At 41.0% G+C, this 22799-nt stretch overlaps 1 protein-coding gene across 4 annotated transcripts in view; it reads left to right on the forward strand.

The window, feature by feature from the left end:
* The window catches only part of LOC107391650 (centrosome and spindle pole-associated protein 1), a 74160-nt gene that overhangs the window by 8928 nt on the left and 42433 nt on the right, over positions 1-22799 (forward strand). For all 4 annotated transcript variants that reach the window (XM_070552806.1, XM_070552804.1, XM_070552807.1 and 1 more), the window contains exons 5-14: positions 2702-2952; positions 3055-3158; positions 7334-7430; positions 10178-10235; positions 10324-10562; positions 11180-11298; positions 11412-11544; positions 11682-11787; positions 21126-21273; positions 21351-21527. In XM_070552806.1, coding sequence (XP_070408907.1) covers positions 2702-2952; positions 3055-3158; positions 7334-7430; positions 10178-10235; positions 10324-10562; positions 11180-11298; positions 11412-11544; positions 11682-11787; positions 21126-21273; positions 21351-21527 — 1432 coding nt within the window. The remainder of the gene's footprint in view (positions 1-2701; positions 2953-3054; positions 3159-7333; positions 7431-10177; positions 10236-10323; positions 10563-11179; positions 11299-11411; positions 11545-11681; positions 11788-21125; positions 21274-21350; positions 21528-22799) is intronic.

The raw sequence follows: 22799 nt of genomic DNA on the forward strand, positions 1-22799 counted from the left end.
ATTGCCACTCCCCTTGCATGTCTCTGTCCAAATGATGAGTAGTATATATGTTTGAACCCCAGACGTTTTAATTGCTCATGTTCCTTATTGTTTAGGTGGGTCTCCTGCCAAAAACTATTTCTTGTTTTTCCCTTCTCATCTTAGTTGCCACCTTTTTCCTCTTAATGGGGTTATGGAGCCCGTTGACGTTTAATGATACAATGTTATATTCCTGAAATGGCATGGTGTTCTCTTAAAACAACATTTAAAAAATAGGCTCTCCCTGCACTGATCAACCCGACCCGTAAAAAAACAAACAAACAACAACCTGTGCCATAACGAACAACAACTGAACATACATTTGAACATGACTTCAAGAAAGAAGTAGAAAATTCACTTCTAAGACTATGAGGGGAATTCTCTCTGTAGAGGGCCCCTCAAGGGAGTGTGATGTCTCCTCTGGTACCATCCTGACCCCCTGTAGGTGGTGACAATGCACTCTCTTCTTCTCAGTCCAGCCGTCCGATTATTAAATTTCGTCAAACCACCGCTGTCTGCTGATACGTGAACACGATTATAATCCTAATCTGCATCTTAATATTAAACATTATTTATCTTCACTCCCTCAAACAGTTTTTCTTTGCCTATGTTAATCAACCTTAAACGGAATGTTTACTCACAACCTCTTAACCAGTTTCAGTCTCTCAGTTGGGATGGGTGGTGAAACGTGTAAGTTTTTCCCGAGCCCCCTGAACATCCACGACTCTTCCCCGTCCTCGGTCTCGTCCGCTGACCGTCCACGAGTTGTCTTTTGGCCTTGCTTGAGTCCTGTTCGTCCCTTGAGCTGGTCCCCTGCTGGACGGTTCTCCAGATCTCTCATCTTCTCCTCCTTTCAGCAGGCCCTTCCTCTGTAGAGCTAGCTTTGCTGATGTCACATTCGTGTAGGTAACTGGACCATCTTTGTAGAAGACTCAGAGCCTTGCTGGGGCGGGTGTCTGGAATCTAATGCCCTTTTCTTTTAGTATTTTCCGTAACGGGGCATATTCTTTTCGTTTCTGGATGATTTCTGTTGGGTATTCGTGTTCCATGTAAATCTGATGTCCTTCTATTCGTATATCTTTCTTCAACCATGCCTTCTTCAGCACTTGCTCTTCAATGTTATATTTAAGGAAACATACAATCATGGATCTGGGGGGCACGTGTGTAGGAGGCTTCTGACCGAGTGATCTGTGGCATCGTTGTATCCCCAACTCTGCGTTCTGCATACCTAGTTCAGTCTTTAAGAGCTTCTCCACATATTCAGTCGGGTTGTTAGCTTCCTGGTCCTCTGGTATTCCAAATATACAAAGGTTGTTCCTCCGTGACCGGGTCTCCAGATCGGTTAGCTTGGCCAGCATTCGCTGTTGTTCCTCTACGGTCTGAAGGAGCACCTCCTTAACATTAGCGCTCCACTCTTCCACCTCTTTCACTCTTTGCTCCATTTCTTCCACTCTTGTCTCCGCGCTTTTGAAGTTGGCCCCCACCGCATCCATCTTCTTATTCATCTCGTCTTTAAAACTCCCCAGCTCTTGCTTCATGTCGACTCTCATCGTCTCCCAAGCTTCGCTGAAGTGTTTTTTCATTTCTGCGTGGCTAGCCATGATTTCCTCTCGGATAGCCTCCATGCTAGCTTGGAGCGTGGCCATAGTGTTTTGGGCATCTTCATTCCCTTCCCTCGTCGCCATTCCTTCGTTCTCTTCATCGGTTTTCCTTTCTGTGGTTTGTATCTTTGTAGTTTTGTATTTCCCCATAAATATTTATCGAAGTCTGATGTTATCCGTAGTTGAAAAAATAGGGAAATGCTGGACCCTCGCTGAGCTCCTGGCTATGCTTCCACTTGCTTCACCGCCATACCCGGAAGCTCTATGTTTTTCCTGAGAAGACACTTTCATAGGGAAAGCAGCAACTCAGGAGGTAGAGCTGGTTGTCCAGTAATCGGAAGGTTGTAGGTTCAATCCCGGCTTCGACCAGAGAATGCTATCATTGTGTCCTTGGGCAAGACACATAACCGATCTTGTCTGCTGGTGGTGGTCGGAGGCACTGGTGGCGCCTGTGCTCGGCAGCCTCGCCTCCTTCAGTCTCAGTAAATTTCAAGAAAAAGAAAATACAGTAAGCTGCCCCTTTGAACATGTGAACTTCGCAATCCAAGTAAATAACTCAGCTATTGCCTCCATTATGGTGTTCAAATCTGTTGTCACTCCTGCTTTAGCGGGGGCAGCTTCATCCATCTTACCTCCACGTTGTCCATCTGTCCCTTAGCATTGTTGGCTTTTGTCGCTTGTCTTGAGATTTTGGCATATTTACTTGCGGCTTGTGGCACGTAGTTAATGTTTTCCCTCTCTATATTTTTCCTATCGCACTGATACATTAGCTTTTCAAATTGAGAGGACTTTAGATGAATGTCTCGGTGCAAAAACTTTTTGTGCATCCTATCCTTGCATAGTCAAACCAGAAGTTTAATTTTAACTGAACAATTTTATCATAAAAGCCAATGTTTTATACAGGAAACTCATGAAGATTAACAAGGCTGCCCAAACTTTCACACCCTACTATATCTCAACATGCTGTGGCAAAAACATGTTTAACACCAAACCAGCCTAAATCCAGGGTTCACTGCTGTACCTTAGACCAGTGACTTCTCCTGCTAATTCTAAACGCTACCATGATGATTATTTTCCTGCAGGTGGATGGTATTCCCAAACAAAGATCTGTGCTGCAGAGGAATGTAACCAGTCCAACAGTAGATGAGGATGACCAGGGGTTTACACCAGTTCTTTCCGAACACTGGAACCATCAAAGTAGACTTACGAAGCAGGATTCAGATGATGAGGAGCACTACAATGATGAACTGGAGCAGACTGAAAGCGAAAGGCACTTGCTGCTGGAAACTGATCCCAGGTGTAAGAAGAACCAGGAAGCTAGAAATGATGGAAGGTAAAATCAGGCCTTTTCCTGTTTTTTTGTACCTAGAAAAGAAGTGATTTTGTTTGCTCTGCTCAGTTCTCATTTCAGTCTGTTTAATTTTGCCTTTTTCAGGGGCAAAATGGAAAGTTTAGGTGTTGGAGGAGAAGACAGGAGATGGAGAGAACTGAGCAAAAACGAAAATGCAAATGAAAAGCTTACCATGGGTCTTGTTATAGGTAATGAATAAATTAACTGTTACTACAATCTAATCCAGTATCCAACCTGGGGTTCACGAACCCCCAAGATGGTCACTAGAGATCTCAGTGGATCTGCACACTTAGACAAATCTAATCACATCTGTAAAGGCAAATGAGTGTGACACTGGGTGGTAGCCTCGCCCTCCACTTGCAAGCATCCAGCATCACCACCATTCCTCGGTTCATACGCTTGCTGATAACACATAAGTACAGTGAAACAACTATTAGCTATGTTATTGAAAAGTTAGCATAACTGCTCGCTGATGTGGATTCTACTGCCTTCCGATCAGCATCAACCATAATGCGCAGTCTTTTCCTGGCTCTTTTAGCTTTCTGCCTCCGGGCTCTTTTCGCTTCTGCTGCTCCGCTCTGCTGTCCCATGCTCAATCGGCATGTGAACTTCCTCTGTGTCCTGGTGAATGCTGCAAAATTGCAGCAGGGCCCCATGCTCCAAGTCGGCTCCTGCGGCTTTGCACGGTTCCGGCGAGGACGGTGTTACTAGTGCCCCTGCCTCAACTCTCAACCATCAAGAGGACACTTCTTTTCTTCCTCTTTGCTGATGAGCGGTGGAGAAAATTGGAAGTGGATTGGCCCACTCCTATGCCAAAATGAGGTCCTGTTTTTCAGTTTTTTTACGTCTCCACAGAACCAGCTGAGGTTAAAAATGTACCACCACCTTTCTCTTACTTCATGGATGAGTTTGCGTTGTTCTGGGGGAAGCCACTGTCCACCTGCACTGTGGTGTTGGACTATGGACAGTTTGTGGACCATTCCCTATGTGGACCTTTCCCTATAGAGCCCTCACTGGCAGCCTACTTGGCCCTGACCGGTAACAATGGGGTGGGTGTACCTGATGATTTACCCTCTAAGCAGTGCAGGTTTTCTGTCGGCGCAGTTGGATGGGTTTTATCCAGGCCCAGACCACCTCCGCTTTTGCACTCAGCTCTTCCACCATGTTGCAGACCTGCTTGGCGATGTGTTTGGCGGACCTTGGAGCACTGTTCCCACCCAGCTGCCCGCTAACCCATTTAGTCAATTATGTGTGGCTGTTTTAAGTTGGCTGCAAAACTGCGGCTCTCCACTGTTTACAGACATGGAACTGTAAAAGGGTGTCATAAACACAGTGCAGAGTCCTCCTGCTCTGCTAGAGGGCAACGGCGCCATCACGACAGCATTGATCAGCTATCTTACTGCAACCCGTTCTCTAACATGCATGTGCTTTGTCCCTTTGGGTTGAGCGCATGGTCGCCATGGGTTGCCGGTTACAATTCCGGCTGTTCCTGTGCTTTGCATTCAAAGGGCAAACTTACGAGTATTTGGTTTTATCTTTCAGACTAGCCCTAGCACCCCTCACCTTTTTTCAAATGTGTGGAAGGTGCATTACCACCTCTCAGAAAGAGTGGTATCCTCATTCTTGTCTACTTGGACAATTGGGCTCTGGTAGCGAGTTCTCGGGTGCAGGCGGAGTCTCACGTTTTCCAGGTTCTTTCTCATAGTTAAGCCTGGGTTTCCCCGTAAATTACAAGAAGAGCTTCCTAGTTCCCAGCAAGAGGGTTTCCTTCCTTGGACTAGAAATATGTTCTCAGTCGGGCAGAGCGCACCTCCTGGATCACCGCATAGCTGCGTTCCACAGCCACATGACCCACTTCCAACTGGGAGCCAAACTAACACCTCGCACAGCTTTACAGCTGGTGAGCATGATGGCTTCCTTTATTGCCACCCAAACCTCGTGACCATGGGTGAGGGTAGGAACGTAGATCGACCGGTAAATCGAGAGCCTTCCGACTCAGCTCTCTCTTCACCACGACTGATCGGTACAACGCCTGCATCACTGAAGATGCAGCATCAATCTGCCTATCGATCTCTCGCTCCAGCTTTCCCTCACTTGTGAACAAGACAGAATCAGAATCAGAATGAATTTTATTGCCAGCGCTCCAGAGCATAGGAACTTGACTCCACAGTACAACCTGACCAAGGTTACACACACACATATAGACAGGACAGATACAGGCAGACCACGGGAGCAGCCATGACGGCGCTCCTTTTAGTAGATGAAGAGGGGAATACATGAGGAGAGTTCAGGGGAGGGAGAAAAAGGCATTAACAGGGTTACACCGGCAGGGTGTAGCTCTCCAATGCAAAAAAACACCCAACATGTAAGCACGAACATCACAGTTCACAACATGAGACCCGGTAGGTAGGGGGGAGGGGCTGGGACCCCAAGATACTTAAATTCCTCCACTTGGGGCAGGACATCATCCCTGACCCGTAGAAGGCATTCTACCCTTTTCCTAATCAAGACCATGGTCTCGGATTTAGAGGAGCTGAATCTCATCCCAGCCGCTTCCCATTCAGCTGCTAACCACTCCAGTGAAAGCTAAACCTGAGTGTTAAAAAGGAGTGTTTCCTAATCAACTCTAAGTGTCATTTTGGACAAAATAACTCCAGAAAACTAACTCTGTACTCCCACAGTGGCTATAACACCTGCAGAGTTAATTTCGAGACTCAACCCCTTTATTCTAAAAGTGTGACCATAGACATTTATATATTTTAATTATGTACGTATAAATGGTGGTAGTGACCGAATGGCTGCAGAGATATAAGAAGCTCTACCAGAAACTTTGTTAACGGCTTTGCTCTTTGTTGACCCTGCCCACTGCAGGAGCTGCAGTGTGTGACGTGCATTGTGGGCAGTCATGTTTTTAGTTCATTTGGTCTATTTTCTGGTGTTAATGCATGTTTGTTTTGAGGGATTTGTGTTGTTCTTAGTTAATACTTTGTTCACTGTTGCAAATGTTGTGTTACTAGCATCAGGCTGGTACTGTGAGTGAAGAGGTTGTTCAAAGGAATCGGACACCTGTGCCATTCTGCTGTTACAAAAAAAAAGTGGTGCATGAGTCACACTTCATGCTCAGGACTCCGGTCCTTGTGTTTTTCTTACTGGCTGTCTGTAGTTACGAGGTGTAAGAGGAACGAGTTAGCTGGTGTTTTTGAGTGTGGCTAGTAGCTTCCTGGCATGAAACACTGGTAAGAGTTAAAATTTCATTAATTCATTGAGTTGTTTTATAACCGAACTTGACTTGGATAGTGACCAAAAGAATAAGATTGCAGATACAAGTGGCCAAAGTGAGTTTTCTTTGTGTCTGGGCTCTCCCTTAGAGATAGGGTGAGAAGCTTGGCCATCTAAGAGGGGCTCGGAGTAGACCCGTTGCTTCTCCACGTCAAGAGTAGCCAGTTGAAGTTGCTCGGGCATCTGGTCAGAATGCCTCCTGGACACCCCTCTGGTGAGGTTTTCCAGGCAAGTCCAACTGAGAGGAGACCCAAGGAAAGACCCAGGACACGGTGGAGGGACTGTCTCGCAGCTGTCCAGGTATCGCCTTGGGACCCCGGAAGGAGCTGGCCCAAATAGCTGAGGAGAGGGAAGTCTGTTCCTCTCGGCTTAGGCTGCTGCCCCTGTGACCTGACTTCAAATAGGCGGCTGAAAATGGATGGATGGATGGAAAAACATATTTGTCCCTTCAACACAAGTTAAGACTAAATCCAAAGGAAATTTAGATTTTCCATCTTCCAACCAACATTGAAATGCACCATGTACACACAAATCAGTTAGGCGATTTTGTGTTTTGTCTGTGAGTACCAGGTGATTTGTTTGCGTATTCAATGATTTGTATGTGTAGGAGCTGAAGTTGCACACAAAAAAGTCAAGGGTTACACATTCATAGATCTGTCTACACGCACACAAATCTTGTTACGCACACAGAAATCTAGATACACACACACACCGATGTTTTGAGACTTTCTTTCTCCCTAGAGAACGTGAACATAAACTCAACACTACAGTTCCATTTTTGCTAATAATAAGTTGTAATAAATCAGTTTTGATATGTGAATGCTGGTAGTAGTTGGGGTTTGAGGCCATGCTTGCCTTAAATACAGGCATGGGGTCCTCGTGGAAGAATGTTGGTTGGTTATGGTCATTTAAGGTATTGTAATGTGATTATGAAAGAAACACCTTTAAATATATATTTTAACCATTTTACAAATATATTCAAACTCTTAAGTACATGAAAAGTTTTTCAAACAATAAAGGAGGTTAACTATCGAACAAATGTCATTTAACATATATATATATATACTCTTACATTTATTTTCAGGAGCAGCTGATACTGACGAGGTTTTACAGAGGAAGAAAGAGCGCTACAGACAGGAGCTTAAGGAGCAGATCGCTGAACAGCATCGTAACAAGAAGAGGTATGTCTGATGTAGGTCTCCCTGACTCCATCAACAACTCTACAATCAAGGATGAACCAGGCCACAAATAAAATACAGCTTCGACACACATTTCATCACTGATTTCTATTCATAAATAATATTTTAGCTTTTACAGCATTTATAATAACTAAGAATTTTTATTTTTTCTGTTTTATTTCAGTGTTCAGCATGCTTTCTTGCCATTTTTGCAAGACAATGTGACATTTCCAGGCCATTAGGAACTTGTTTTGTACAAGGTCTTCAAGACAACAACATAATCTAAACTAGTTATAATCTAAACTAGTTGAATTGCATTTCTTGCAGAAATGCTGTTTGAATGCTGAATTCTGAAACAGATAGCTGAAGCTGCTGAATAGCTGAAGTGAAGCTCAAACTAAATTGTCAAAATGAACTGATAGTATTTGAAGATTAAGATGCAAAAATCACTAACAAATGTAGTAAAGCACAAAAGTTGGTGAAGAATAGAGAATAAAATCCTAAACAGGAGAAAACTGAAATCCCCGAACATTGTTTAAAAAACTGGGCAGCTGAAATGTTTAAACAAATGGTATTTGCTTAGGAGTAGTTTAATATATATATATATATATATATATATATATATATATATATATATATATATATATATATATATGTATATATATGTATATATATGTATATATATATATATATGTATATATATATATATGTATATATATATATATATATATATATATATGTATGTATATATATATATATGTATATATATGTATATATATATATATATGTATATATATATATATGTATATATATATATATGTATATATATATATATATATATATATATATATGTATGTATATATATATATATATATATATATGTATATATATATATATATATATATATATATATGTATATATATATATATGTATGTATATATATATATATATATATATATGTATATATATATATATATATATATAATATATATATATATATATATATATGTATATATATGTATATATATATATGTATATATATATATATGTATATATATATGTATATATATATATGTGTATATATATATATGTATATATATATGTATATATATATGTATATATATATATGTATATATATATATATGTATATATATATATATATGTATATATATATATATATATGTATATATATGTATATGTATGTATATATATATGTATATGTATGTATATATATATGTATATGTATATATATGTATATGTATACGTATATATATGCATATATATATATATATATATATATATATATATATATATATATATATATATATATATATATATATATATATATACCAGGAACTCGTAGATTAGCTCGATACGACCCGTCTAGTCTTAAGATATCTCCAGGTCACGACAGGAAGCTGGAATGCTCGTTTGTGTCTAAGGCTGTTTGCTTGGCTCTTTGAAGAGCCGTTTTGTCTGATATCACCCACAGCGTTGCAGTGAGGCTTTTGACTTGAGGTCAAAGGAGAAGATGGTTTCAAAATGCCTTTTCCTGAATTGGCCAGTTCGAGAGTCAGCTAGAAACTGATTTAATCGAGAAGTAATTCCTGTTTGCTTATAAATTTGGCAAATCAGAATTTGACACGTTTGAGGGCATTACCAAAATATACCTCAGAAGTCACTCCTTCATTCAGATCCTCGGGGAGGCTAACTCTTTGTGTGAATGAGAATGTTTTAAACACTTATGTGAAGTGGATGTTAACATTAATAATTATCTTATTACATTTGTGTATGAGCATAGCTATTGATTAAAGCACAGATTATTCAAACATTTGATTTAACATCTTGTTCACTCAACACATTTGATTATTTCCACTTATAAGTGTTAAAGTCATGTAGGAACTTTGAGGTGGGTGCACTTTATTCAGAGTGAGGATGCAGCAGTCTGGCTTCTGCATGAGGCCTTGAGCAAAGATGTACAGATGGTGTTTTTGTGTCTGCAAGTGAAAGGTTACTTTCTGGTCATATTATGTGGACTTCCTGATAGTAATGAATTACAGTAATCCAGTCTTGAGGTAATAAATGCATGCACTACTTTTTCAGTAAAGTCTTTCAGATCAGCTGATCAGTGGGTCTGACTGAAATGCTCACAGGCAGCACAGAGAGATAGAAGCTTATGTCAGACTCGACCTTCCTAATAAATAGGAGAAACTGCTGAAACTGCAGAGGGAAGTTTGTTTTAACTAAATCACAGGAGACGTCCAAAGAGTTTGGAAGCCTGTGTGTTAATCATCTATTAAAAAACAGACAGCATTTAAGAGAATTAGCATTAATGAGCTCTTACACAGATAAGACTTTACTGTCACCTACCATTATTTACTGACATTGTTTTTCTGCTCAACATCTGACTCCGTAAACCCAAACCAGGTCCATATAATCGATGTTGCCCCATGTTCGTTACCATCACCTCCACCCGCTCCATGCTGCAGCTGCTGGTTTTGTCCTAAGTAAATGCAGCTTGACAGCATTAATTTGCAATCACAGTTGGCTGGTAGAGTAAATTACTACCGGTGGCTAAATTAATTTTAAATTTACCGTATGTACACTGTGAGTTACTAGCAGGCACTAAACTTCTTTACCACTATTGCCCTCTTGTGTGTTTTACACACATGTCCACAGATTACAACTTTTCTCTCTGTGTGAAATGTGCATTTTTTTCTATCCTCTGACACACATTTGTGTTGATGCAGGGAAAAAGACTTGGAGCTGAAAGTTGCTGCAACTGGAGCAACTGATCCAGAGAAGCAGGTATGCAGGTATTTGACTCACTTGTATGTGTGTATAGCCTTCATTTAGTTTTCTTGTTAACTGCTGTTTTTTTGTGTGTACAATGCAGCCGGAACGGATTCTGCAGTTTGGACTGAACAGAGGAAAAGGCCCATTGTGTTTGAAGCCATTTGATGAGACTGACTCATTGTCTAGACCTTTACCCTCTAATGAGAAGACTGTTAGTGGTTGGGAAGGACCTTGTCCTGAGCATCCACATGTGGCCTTCCAGTCCCCGCTACTGGAGTACAGCTCAGTCCTTGGTCTGGGGGAAGACGGTCCATCTCCTAACCGCCATCCAGTCTCTCGGTATGTTATGTCGACCATAAATGCACCCATGTGTTCATCAGATATAAATGTAATGTTCCTAAAGAAAACTCCAACACATCTTGATGGTATAGAATCATTGGGTTTCATTGGCGATCACCCCAAAATTTCTACGTAATCTCGGAAGTACTATCTCCCTGCTAGAGCTGTTTTCTTTGTTGATTTTGTTGAAATCAACAAATTTAAAAGGATTGAAGGCTACAAACTAAATTGTTTTGGACTAACTCTACATGAGTTTTGATGTACGTACATAGTTAATTTGACATCCGTCATGGCAAAAGAGTTGCATGATGTCACATGCAAAGAGTCAATAGAGAATGACTTTCTGGAACCTGCTTTAGAACAGCAAAACTGAATGAATCTGTTCGAGACAGAGCTCTTCTGTCTCTTTTGAGGTGTCTTGGAGGGAGTTAATTGTCTATGATGGAGAACAGTTTATTCAAGGACCTTATTTTGTCTCTCACTGACTCAAATGTCTACTGGTTCAGCACTTATTTGTTCCATCCTTATTCATGTGTTTATTTCTTTTGCTGGCAGCTCTGTCATTGATGCATTTACTACAGTATTCTACATCATTAATCAAATCTATGTTCCTGCAGAAATCCTGTGTTTCATCCTCACCCTCCTTCCTCATTGAGTGAATCTTACAGAAGTCCATGCCTAGAACCCTATCAGTCCTACAAAACCAGAAACTTGCTTGATCCCAACATGGCCCACTGTAAGTGTTGGCGTATTTTCTTTGTTTTTGTAAAAGCTTCTGGTTCTGGACTAGAACCAGAAAGCCCTGTACATTCAGCGTTGCCAGTCTTGAGTTTATGATTACCTTTCCAGACGCTCATTATTCAGTTCCTGGTCCTGAGTTTCCCTTGGCCTACTGGAATGTACCACCAAGGGGAACTGTTCCTACCAAGTTTGGGAACTACAGTCCTAACAGTTGTTGGAGTTTTCCTGATCCTCTTGTGAAGTAAGTGTCCCTGCTGTCAGAATTTGAGCTTTCTAGGGTTCAGTTTAACCTTAAACTCTCTTTGTGCTGAAGAAGAGGTGTGGTAAAACTAATATATAAAACTCAAAGCTGATGATGATCTTCTGTTATCGTTCTAGCCGACCCAGCAATGACGTTGTGGATCCACTAACCGAAGTCTCTTCAGAGAGACCCAGATCCACCAGGAGCAGGACTCTGAGTTATAGAGATGCCCTGAAACAACAGGTATGCTACATTAAATGTAACCTCCAAGGCTCGAGAGTTAGAGTTATAGCCTGGTAAGTCTTCCTTTATCAGTTCCTCTAGGGATTTGCGGCAATTTTTTGTGATTGTTTTGATGCTTTTTGTTTAATTTTGTCAATAGTCAGTTGAAAAATGTTTAAAAAAATCACTTAAACATGTCAAGTTAAGGAATTCCACCATTTTTATTGTAATCAGTGCACTGGAAAACCACCTAACCATCCAGCTGCATATTCTTCAAGTTTTAGCTTATTGCCTAAACAAAAAAAATGAAAAGAACAGCTCCAGGTTCACAGGTTTTTGGAGTACAAAACAGAAATGTTTCTTATCTGAGTATTTCAAAAATAACTCAGTAAATGCAGAATAAAATTACTTCTTAATGCCATCTAAACTTACTGACACTGAGCAGTGTCATTAAACTTGAACTGCCAGTTCTTAAACGGGAGTCTTATCATGCAGTACCTCGCTCTGACTTTCTGACCACATGAACATCCGTCTGATCGTTGCATACAAACAAAGGCTGAAACTCTCCAAGCCTGTTGTGAAGTCAACAAAACAGTGGACTAACGAGGCTGTACAGTAGATGAGCTTCGCACATGCTTAGAGATCACAGACTGGGAGGTAATGAAGGCTGCCTCTGACAGTTTAGATGAGTTCACAGATATCGTCACCTCTTACATCCACCTCTGCCAGGACAACATCATACCATCACGCACCAGGGGAAGTTAAAACAATGACGCCTGATTTACTCCAAAATTAAAACATCTGTTGTTAGAAAAGAAATTATCTTTTAAAAGTGGGTACAAGGACTCCCTACAGAGATGCTAAGTACAGGTTCAGCAAGGAAGTGGCAAGTGGGTGGTGTTGTGATTATTAGTCAACGAATAATTTGTAAGCTTTACTTACTTTTTGGATTCATCAATAAATTTGTAAATATGGAAATATTTACCGATTTATTACGTAATTAGGAAATCCTTGTGTATCCTCGGGGCACCACCCCTTTTTAACAGGGGAAAATGAATCCACAACCTCTAATCAATCTGTGTAAAGTCTGTAAAATCCTTAAAGAGCTGCAGTTGTATTTTATATCAACACAAACAAACTCACTTGAGACAAATGCTTAATTGGCAATAACATTTATTAACTAATATACCCACTTCAGCTTCTCCCAAAGTGTTTAGCCAATCAACATCAACCAACTTATTTAATCAAACAAATAACTAGTAATTATGAAATAATAATGTGATGTGACTATCTGATAGGTGGGGTATCAAAATGGAGGTAGTTGAAAACCCAAAATGGCTGATTCCTTTGTCTGGCTGGAAAGGATCAAACCACTTGTGGAATGCGTGCGTGCGTGCGTGCGTGCGTGCGTGTGTGTGTGTGTGTGTGTGTGTGTGTCCGGAGCCGTAGCAGAAGTCTCTTCAACACCAGCTAAAACTGGGACAAAAGACAAAGTTTGCCGCTCTACACCTCGCTTTTCTCTCCAGCGGGCGGGCGGAACCTGTGTAACTTCCGGGGTTCGGCGTCACTTCGGTGACGTCATCACGTTGCTTCCGGCTGCAGGGAATCATGGGAAATGAAGTTGTGATGGCACTGATTTTTAATTTGCCTTACTTATTTACGCTCCAGGGCGTTTTTGGCACAGTTTTTTGGAGAAATTACTGCATAGTAACTTCCTCATGAGGGCAGACCCTCAACAGTGGTTTCAGGATATTTCTATTGATTGTGGTGCACTTCTTCCACTTACCTATGAACAAAATAAAGAATTAGTCAAATTTTCAGACAAGTTAGAATTTAATTGCAATGGCTTTAATGCCATCTTAGAAAAATGTATTTTGTGTGGTAAAGTAGATAAATACAATGTTAAATTCATGCAATGTAAAGTAAATGATCTATAAATATATAAATATTCTTACATTTATTTCCATCTCTATAAACTCCTTGTACAGTCCAAAGTGCTCTGAATGGTACTGGACTGCAGTGAACCAGGAATTCCATCATGTGGCTCATGGATTTGGGGCCATTGTTGCCTTTCTTCCCAAAGGCAGTTTTTTTTGTCAGGAACTGGAGGTATCACATCACCCCATTTCTAGCCGAGCTGCACTGGTTACCTAGCAGAACTCCTCGATTCCTATATTCCCTTTAGGTCTCTATGCTCGGCTGACAAACTTGTGCTGTGTGTTGCAAAAATGCGGTACAAGACTCGTGGTGAACGTGCATCACGCCACTCCGAAGCTTTGGAATAGCCTACCTCGGTTCATTCAGACATATCTGTTGATCTGTTAAAATCTGGTCTCAAAACCCACTACTTCATCATCACTTTTGGTACTTGATTCAATGGACAGGACTGTAGCTGGTGTGTTTGTTTACAAGTTTTATCATTTCGTACTTTGTTCTCCCTTTAAAAGGAACTCCAGTTATGAGGACGTGTATGCCCTAATAAGCCACAAGTTTTCTGTTGTACCAAACTGTTGTTAGAAACACACAATATATTGCTGTTTATTTATAAATCTATAATATTTAGTACATTTTTTGACATACGTAGGACGCCATGTTTTCTGCACGCAATGCACTCTGGGGGTGATGACGTATTTTGGTTGCATTTGGAAGAAAAGCTGTTGACGCTAGTGTTTGTTTACGCGCTCACTGTATTAATGATGAAGTAAAAGGCCACATTGTGCTGCTTTTGGATGTCATTTCCAGTCAGAGGGCAACAAGGGGAGGGATGTGAGTTTACATAGCTTTCCCACTGGCAAGAAGCAGTGGGAAGATGCCTGTGGATGGACACAACTTCCCAAAGATCCGCGGCTGTGTTCCCAACATTTCTCTCATGATGCGTTTGAGGCTAATAGTGGACCACAACTACTTAAAGAGCTCACCAGAGTGGCTGGGTATAAGAAAAGATGGAAACTAAATGCTTTAGCGACCATTTTCCCACACAAGGAGCCTAAACGCCCTCGGAGAGACAAGAGACGCTGGACGCTCTCCTGAGCCGACAACCCGCTCCTGCAGCTGCCGCTTCTGTCACGCCATTCGTCACGGATGAAGCTGAAGATTCACCTCTCCCGTCAGTAAAAAAAGCAGTAAGTGTAGCAACACAGTGTTCTCCACATATATAATATCTGCAAAAATGATTTCAGTCGTTTCACTGAATATCCTAATCATCTATGTAGCACACGACAGCTCTGGATGCTAATATTCTCCAAAATCATTCATAATTATATACATTTGATCACACAATAGCTTACCAACTTCTGCTGACACAATTGTAAGCTCTTGACGACAAACACTCTCCCTCTCGGTTACCATGGAAACGTGTTTGCCGCACACGCGCCACCGGTTTTGTCCTGCTTTCGCTTCATCTCGCCCTTCTTGCTCTTCATGTTGATGCTCGTTTAGTGAAACATGGTCAGTGATGTCCTCATTAATGTTCCACTCTGGTTCAAATGAAAAGGTTGAACAGATGACATGTTTATGTCGCTGAACAGTCACTACAGGGTCCCAAAGCCGCTGGTGCAACCGAGGTAAAACCATATGACGCCACTACCCAGAGTGCATTGCGACGCTAACAAAAATGGCGGCCTACGAGTTAAACAATTTTTGTAAATTTTATAAAAATGAAGACATTAAGCAGGTTTTTTACACCACTTTAATATAACTGATACTAACATTTATCTTTAAGAACCACAAGGTTTTGTGACCTGGGTTCCTTTTAAAAACATTATTTTTTATTATTTTTATGTTGCTTTTAGCACTTTACCAGATATTTTGCCTGTGTTGTTTTACTTGGTACCTCTTGATTTGACTATTTTATCTTCTTTCCTTTTCTTGGACATCAATCGCATATTGTCAGCTACCATGCTGTTGATACATGTGCTACTGAATCCTCTAATATTGGCATGTATTCCATTACCGACCGGGTCTACTACATTAGCCAGTCTCACCATCAGCGGGGGAAAATAAAGGCCGGTCTCTAATAGTGGCTGGCATTACAGCACAAACCCAGCCGCAGTTTTGAAAACTTTAAAGTACTGTTGATCTTAAAATATTTTAATAAATAGCGTACTTACCCACTGTTAATGAATTAGAATCTCACAAAACAAGACGGCATGTCTGATCTGGTATAAACAATAGTCACTTCCCGCTTCCTGTTCTCAAGTCCTACGTGATGTTGTGAATATTGCGCAACTTTACAAGAAGCACTCAAGGTTAACTGTAACATACAAAAGGGTCTATTTTTCACCGTCCAACTGACCACAGTATAACCTTTCATCTACATGCATAAATCCACTTTCTATTTGGCCTTCCAATTCCAGAAGGTTCTGCTCAGTGCGTGTTTACATGCATGAAGACAAAACATTCCAGACAGACATTCTCACCCAAGGACCTGCACTCTCTGCGTAGAAGCCAGACTGCTGATTCCTCACTCTGAATAAAAAGTGAACCTACTCGAATCCTACTGGACTTTACAGTTATACGTTTCAATAATAAAATGTGATGAATGAACAAGATGTTTAAATCAAATGTTTGAATAACCTGTGCTTAAACCATCCATCCATCCATTTTCATCCGCTTATCCGGAGTCGGGTCACAGGGGCAGTAGTAAACCCAGCATCAAGTTGATCCGTTGGGTGTTGCGCCTTTAAGAATTCATGTTTACAGTGGAGTACAGCAAAGGGAAGTACAACACAGTCCCTGATGTTCTATCCAGAGCACCACTGGAGCTGCAACAAACACCCAGCCTGGCGGTAGTAATGCGTTCCACGAAGGATACTTCACCCCACCTAAATATAACTGACGAGGAAATATGGAAAGCTCAACAGACCGATTAGGATGTCCAAAACCTGTACACCAGGATCTTGGAGACGGGATGTTAAGGAGTGTCTCACCACCACATACACCATCATTGAGGACAAGGTGTATAGAATAACTCAATTACCTCATAGAACTCTTCATCAAATCTAGGTCCCAGCAGTTTTTCGTCAACAACTACTCTGCCATTACCACGACAACCCTTTGACTCTTCTTTGTTCAAGGACACCTGCCAACAATTGAATCTGCAACTATAAAGGACATCACTCTACCATCCACATACCAACCTGAGTGAGCATGTAAATCGCAAAACCATAGCCATGATTGCGTCAAATCTGGAGGGAAAACATAAGACATGGGACAAATACTTGGCAGAGTTTCAATTTGCCCAGAACTCAGCAATACATGAATCATCAAAAGTCACTCCGGCAGAACTCAACCTTGGACTTACCTTAAAAGGGCCCCTAGATGGTGAGCTACATCTACATGACTCTGTGACTCAGATTCTCATGCATATCAAACGGCAAGGCAACTCTCGGATCTCAGACAGATAGTTGCTAACAACCTGGAAAATGCACGACAATAAAAAAGAAAAATTGATGGAAAAAGAAAAGAAGTGGAGTTCAAAGAAAAGGATCAGGTCTGGCTCTGAATCGATCCGAAATCCAGGGCAGTCGATTCCTACTCTGCCAAACTTGCACCACGTTGGAAGGATCCATATCGAATCATGTACTAGGAGAGGCCACTAAACTTCCAGGTGGTCACCGAGGATACTGGAGAAGATCTCCATATCATACGTCTCACAACTCAGACACTGTTATTCCACTGCAGAAGACATGGACAAAGAACAGTGAATCAAGATTAAGAGAGTCCTAGATGAGAGCAGTGTCAATGACACTTTTCTGGGATTAAATTATTCCTCAGGAAAGGACAAAAAATAAATAAATAAAAATATCATGATTAATGTCCACCTGTCATATCTTGATTTTTGATTGATTGATCATAGTATGATTACAAGACATGATCCCCCCATTTTTTCCACAGTTAATTTTTGTCCCCTGCACTTTTTTCCATCCGCATGTCTACTTGACAGTTCTGCATTCGTGACATTGCGTAACAGAGCATCTAGGCTGTATATATATTTTGTATACTCACAGTAAGGGGTGTGGTGTAGGGCTGGGCGATATGGCAAAAATAGAATATCACAATTTTTCCAATATTTTATCACGATTTCAATTTTATCACGATTTTTTATCCATGAATAGCATAACTTCAATTGCGTATTAAAGAAGAGAAACATTGAATAAATAAACATTTATTCATATTAGGGATAATCAGCACAGTGCTAACACACTTATATTTTAAACTCACACCAGAGATGATAAAAGCCCTGAGAGAAACAATTACAAAAATCAGTTTTTCTTGTTTTTCAAGTAACTTAACATAAATTAATATCGTAAACATATTTAAAGTGCAAACATGTCAATTGCAAACGTATTGTGCAAACATTAACTTGTTCAAAATACTATGTAGCTCCCAGTTGCTCATGTAGTGGATAGTTAAGCTCAAATACGGCTCTGATGTGCGGCTGGACCAGAGATCGCTTGTGGTAGCAAAAAACTGCGCATTCTGAATATTTTCTGCAACTCTCACTTTGCTTTCAGCGTACATGCGTGGAATGGCGGCGTTCGAAAAAATACTTGCGGCTGGAAAACTCGTAGCGTGGATCCAATGTTTTTATCATTTTCTTAAATCCCACTCCTACTGGTCGCACGGGACACAAATCTTTAACCAAGTGGTACGTCACTGCATCTGTCACGCTGTTCCATCGTCTGCTGTCTCTGTCGTAAGGAGTGAGTTTTGTGAGTGTTTCTGTTGGCGTTTGCTGCCTGGAAGAAGCACTAGCCGCTGCCGCTGCAGCCACAGGCTTTTTAGCTTTAGCTGCCAGCTGGCTCTCTTTGTATTGTTTGGGATGCCTTCTTTTCAAGTGATTAAACAAGTTTGTGGTGTTGCCATCACTTGCCTTGACGCTCTCCTTGTAAATGATGTTTCGCTGCTCTTTGTCCTCTGGTGAAAAACCAAACCAGTTCCATATAATGGACGAGGCGTTCCTCTTCGGAACGAAAACCTCGCTGTCGCTCTCAGCCGCGGCTGAAGCCATGTTTGTTCACACACAGGTGAAAACAAGCGGGGCACTAATATATTACCGTGACTCTGATTGGTTAAGGGTCAAACAAAGGCGTGTCATTCGCCTGGGGTAAGTTCCCTTTTCATTCAGAGGCAGAATTTCAACAGCAGAGCTGTGAATTGTGATAAAAAGGTCTCTCAAAAATGACAGACCGTCAGATGTGTAGATCGTAAAACGGTCTAAAATCGTCATATCGCCCAGCCCTAGTGTGGTGTGACCAAATATGGTTAATTGAGCGCATTTCTGTATGTAAATGACTGAATAGACATGAGCACCTGGGCATGCACAGGTGGGATCAGACGGTTGCAGAGGAACATGCGTACGAGTGCAGGGTATTGGAGCGACGGTGGAAAAAGGTTGACTATATTGCAATGGCTCTTTATTGAGTTGCTTTCTAGATATCAGAGAGTGGTTAGATCTGCAAGAAACAAATACTTTTCTGATACTATGTGCAGCAAAGAGGGGATCAGGCCAAACTGTATGGGACCATAAACTCCATACTTTTGTTAGCTACATCAGCAGCTGAAGACTCACTTGTTCAAGCTGGCTTTTGTATGGCCTTCTTCACCACTCTCTCTTTATTCTGCTCTCCCCACCTATTCCACCTTCCTCAGGATCCACTGATTTCTCTCTTTCCTGTTCACTCTCTCTCTTTAACATTTTTTTAATCACAATTGTCTATTTTTGCTCATTTTAAATATATTTTTAAACATTTTCTAAATGCTTTTTTATATTTTTAAATTTTTTGTTTTTGTGAAGTGCCTCGTGATTTTTTATCTTGAGAGGCGCTATAGAAATGATATTTTCTTCTTCTTCTTCTTCTTCTTCTTCTTCTGCTTCTGCTTCTGCTTCTGCTTCTGCTTCTTCTTCTTCTTCTTCTTCTTCTTCTTCTTCTTCTTCTTCTGACAGTCCAACCCCTTCTATCTCTCTGTGTAATGAGCCCCAGGGCTATTTCCTCCATAAGATTGACAACATTAGGCATAGACTTCTCCCTCTGGAACAATTTTGCATGGCGGAATCACCATCTCTACCCACCTACTCCAGTTTTACTGCTGTTCACCTCCATGACCATGGCAAACTGATTAGATCGGTGAAGCCAGCAGGTTCTCCTGAGGACCCCCTATACCGCCGAAGTTGGTACGTGATCTTGTCTGTCCTGGATCCAGTCATTTTAAACATTGTGAACACCAGTCTTTTCACGTGTGTGTATCCTATTGTCTTTAAAAAACACGGTTGTGCAGCAGATTTTAAAGAAACCTGGCCTGGATCCTTCAAACTATGATAACTTACGCCCAATTCCAAAAGTTACTTTGTTGTCAAAGTTTCTGGAGAAAACTGTTTACTTACAAATTATAACCTACATGCAGACAAATTCACTGTTGGGCGTGTTTCAATCGGCTTTCAGACCCCACCACACTACTGAGTCAGCTCTGATTTGTGTGCTGAATGATATTCTGACTGCATCTGATTCGGGGTCCTGTGTACTGCTGCTACTACTAGATCTTTCAGCGGATTTGGACACAGTTAATCACTAATTAAAAGCCACCTAGTCAAATTGAAAGTTTAGGGCAGAACTCAGAGGTTTTCTGATTGAACAGACATGTGAGAATACATGTAATGGGGTTCTCTTAATGGTTTTTAAGTGTCTTAATGGTCTTGGGCCTTCTTATCTTTCGGAACTGCTTTTACTTACAAACCCTGTGCGTGTGCTTGGAAAATGGGTTGTGGGATGAGGGTTGTAACTGTCACAATTGTTTTTATATTTGTGGGGAAGGGATGGGAATATGGGTTATATGGGGTCATTTTAATCTGTTAAGCACTTTGAGCTGCATTTTCTTTTGTATGAAAAGTGCTATACAAAGTTTGATTGAATGATTGCTTAGAGATGGAGCAAGCTAGCAGCTAGCAATAGCTGCACCAGCTAACTAGAAATACACTGGTTGTACATTTATATCGATACAAATGTTGCTGAGTCATTTTGTTTCTTGTTTGAAATTATATTAATTTTTTTAAATCTCAAGATGTCACCCATCCCTAATACAAACACACACACACACACATGCAGGCATGCACGCACATACACAAACACGTGCGCACATACACAAACACGCACACGCACACACACACACACACACACACACACACACACACACACACACGCACATACACAAACACGCACACGCACACACACACACACACACACACACACACACACACACACACACACACACACACACACACACACACACACACACACACACACACACACACACACACACACAAAGGCATTCACTGACACACACTATATATGTTAATGCAGATTGAAGAGCAGCAAGAACGCCGGCGTATGGAGAGGGAGGAGAAGGAACGCCATGAGGCCCAGCTACAAGCTGACATGAAGAACCACCAGCCCTGGGGCAGAGGTGGAGGTGGTGCCCCTCTCAGGGACAGTACGGGGAATCTCATAGGTGGTTTTCATTACAAACACTGTACAGTGCATTGTACATATCTTTTATAATTCTAACTTTAGCTTTTCGTGGCCCAGCTGACCTGAATCAGATGCACAAACAGAATGAGGAGGTTTTTATCAACCCAGAGGCATGGCAGAGGAGAGCCATGGCTGCCAAAATGGCTCACCAATCAGAGAAGCTGGACCCCACTGAGAGAGGTTCTGATTCTGTTCCAGAGAGGAGGAAACATGACGCCAGTCAGCGGATCCCTGGTAACCATTCTTTACACGTTTTTATCTTAATCAGTGACACCCTTAACCATTACAGCAGACGTGAAATATTACAATATTTTAAAATAATAAAGCATTTATTACACCATATGAACTATAATCGATGAAAAAGACCAATTAAAGGGCAAGCTAAGAAAATCTGTCTTCAGCCTCTTTAGATACAACACTTTACGCAGCAGCCCTGCGGTTGTCTAGCTGACTGTTCCACAGATAAAGGCCGCAGGCTTCGCTGTAAGTTCTTACCTAACCTAACCTAAAGGCTGCTACCAGACTACCTATGGTATGGAAATACCAACAAGTTAATGAAGCACCTGGTTATTCATGGCATCAATCTGTGAGCAGAAGCATGTCCTGTCTGTGTGGTCGGCCATTTTACCTTTTGATCAACAATCACACCTTTCTGTAGCCTAACTCCTTTTTAGATGGCAACAATATAATTGATCCTGGTCTAAATATCCTTACTCGTTATCATTGAACTTAAAGGTGTCAACAGCTGTTTGTTACTAATGTATTTATTTTTATATATGAACAACTGCAGAAGTAGGAGTTAGGTTTAAGAAATCTCAAATCCTTATGTAACGTGATGAAGGTTCTCTAATTTGTGGCAAAGGTCACATCTACTCAGCTGGGTCAAGCTGGGTCAAACAGTACTTTTAAATCCACAGATTAACCCAAGGAGCCACAATGTCTCAAGATCATATCACCATATCTGCTGCTGTTCCATCCCAGGAGAAGGACACTTCAAGTCACGACGATAATAATTAGATAATAATTAAAAAACTCATTGATTTTATTACTGTTTAACATACTCTCATAAATGATCACTTGGTTCAGTATAAAGGTATTTTAATTACGTGAAATGAATTTATGTTTTGGGTATAATAATAATTATTATTATAATAATGATTATGATGACAGTAAAAGATGTGTTCAGCATATCAGAAGGTCAGTTCACCTTATCCAGCTAACACAGAGTCCAGATAAACAATAACTGCAACACATGTTTCGACGCATGATCAAAGCTTTCTTCCGGAGAGCGTGGGAGGTCCTGGGAGCTTGGTAAAACTAACCATCACCAGCTTCAGAACCAGTTCTTGAACCAACACCACGGAGGAAAAGGGAATGGCCGTCCCTGAAACCTCCACCTGCTGTTCCAGTCACGCTGACAAGAATAGCTAAAGAATAAACAAACTGTAACCAGCTAACGAAGACTCTACCCAGAGTCATTGATTTCTGAGTTAAGTTAAAAGACGA

The sequence above is a fragment of the Nothobranchius furzeri genome, chromosome 1 (assembly GCF_043380555.1).
Source record: "Nothobranchius furzeri strain GRZ-AD chromosome 1, NfurGRZ-RIMD1, whole genome shotgun sequence".
Lineage (NCBI taxonomy): Eukaryota > Metazoa > Chordata > Actinopteri > Cyprinodontiformes > Nothobranchiidae > Nothobranchius > Nothobranchius furzeri.